The sequence below is a fragment of the Penaeus monodon genome, chromosome 31 (assembly GCF_015228065.2).
Source record: "Penaeus monodon isolate SGIC_2016 chromosome 31, NSTDA_Pmon_1, whole genome shotgun sequence".
NCBI classification, from domain to species: Eukaryota; Metazoa; Arthropoda; class Malacostraca; order Decapoda; family Penaeidae; genus Penaeus; species Penaeus monodon.
In genome coordinates, this window is record NC_051416.1 from 31425511 (window position 1) to 31426378 (window position 868).

At 36.3% G+C, this 868-nt stretch overlaps 1 protein-coding gene across 1 annotated transcript in view; it reads right to left on the reverse strand.

Moving 5' to 3' along the window:
- Nucleotides 1-269: 269 nt before the first annotated feature.
- Nucleotides 270-868, reverse strand: part of LOC119592953 — a 12973-nt gene continuing 12374 nt past the window's right edge. The window contains exons 13-14 of the mRNA XM_037941845.1: nucleotides 695-839; nucleotides 270-587 (exon numbers count right to left, since the gene is read on the reverse strand). Coding sequence (XP_037797773.1) covers nucleotides 498-587; nucleotides 695-839 — 235 coding nt within the window. The 3' untranslated portion in view covers nucleotides 270-497. The remainder of the gene's footprint in view (nucleotides 588-694; nucleotides 840-868) is intronic.

Below are 868 nucleotides of genomic sequence, written 5' to 3' on the forward strand. Positions count from 1 at the left end.
TTTCTCTAGACATGTTTGTGAACTATACAGTAGATCTGCATTTGAGTAAGTGAAACGAAAACATTATATCTGAAAGGGAAACAAGAACAAAATAAGAGAAACAAGTAAAGTAATGTTAGAAAGAACTCCGATGCAGAAGACATGTAGTCATCCGCCTCACGGTCTAAGCCTAAATTTGATATAATAAAATTCAGTTAAACCGATTTTTCTCCCCAGAGGCATGCGGTAATTCAATACAACCAAGTTGCTGAAATAATTTTTTTTCTTAATTTCATTTTAAAAGTTTATTGGTCATGTACAATAAAAAAAATACACGTGAAGATGTATAAGAACTAAGCCATATTAATTCATACATAGACATAAGAATAACCATGAAATGTAAATAATGTTGATTATCTTTCTTCTTTTCAGTCCTAAGAAGACTGCAAGCAAAGGCACATCCATCCACTCTCGATGAAATATGTTAGTCGTGATTAAAAAGTAGGCCTATTCTGCCTCTAAGCTGAAACGTTCTCGGTGATAATTCTTAGATCGTCCAGTGCGACTAGATTGTTCAAGTCACTTCCGAGATCTGCCTCAACCACAATCTGTAAAACGAAGTTGTTTAATACTATAATAAACAATGCCATTCCCTTCGCCAGTACAGATTTTGAAATAAGAAAATGGTAAGGTTATACTCAAAACATACACACACCTGGAATGCATCTTCGGTTTCGTCAATAGGGATGTAATACTGCTTGTCGAGGAAAATCCAGTCAGGGTTGTCGATGTCTCCATACCCCGCGAGGTTCAGGAAAGGAAGGTCATCGTATGCGCCATTCACAGACTTCTTGCGTAATCTGGTGGGTTAACATTTTGGCAATTTTGT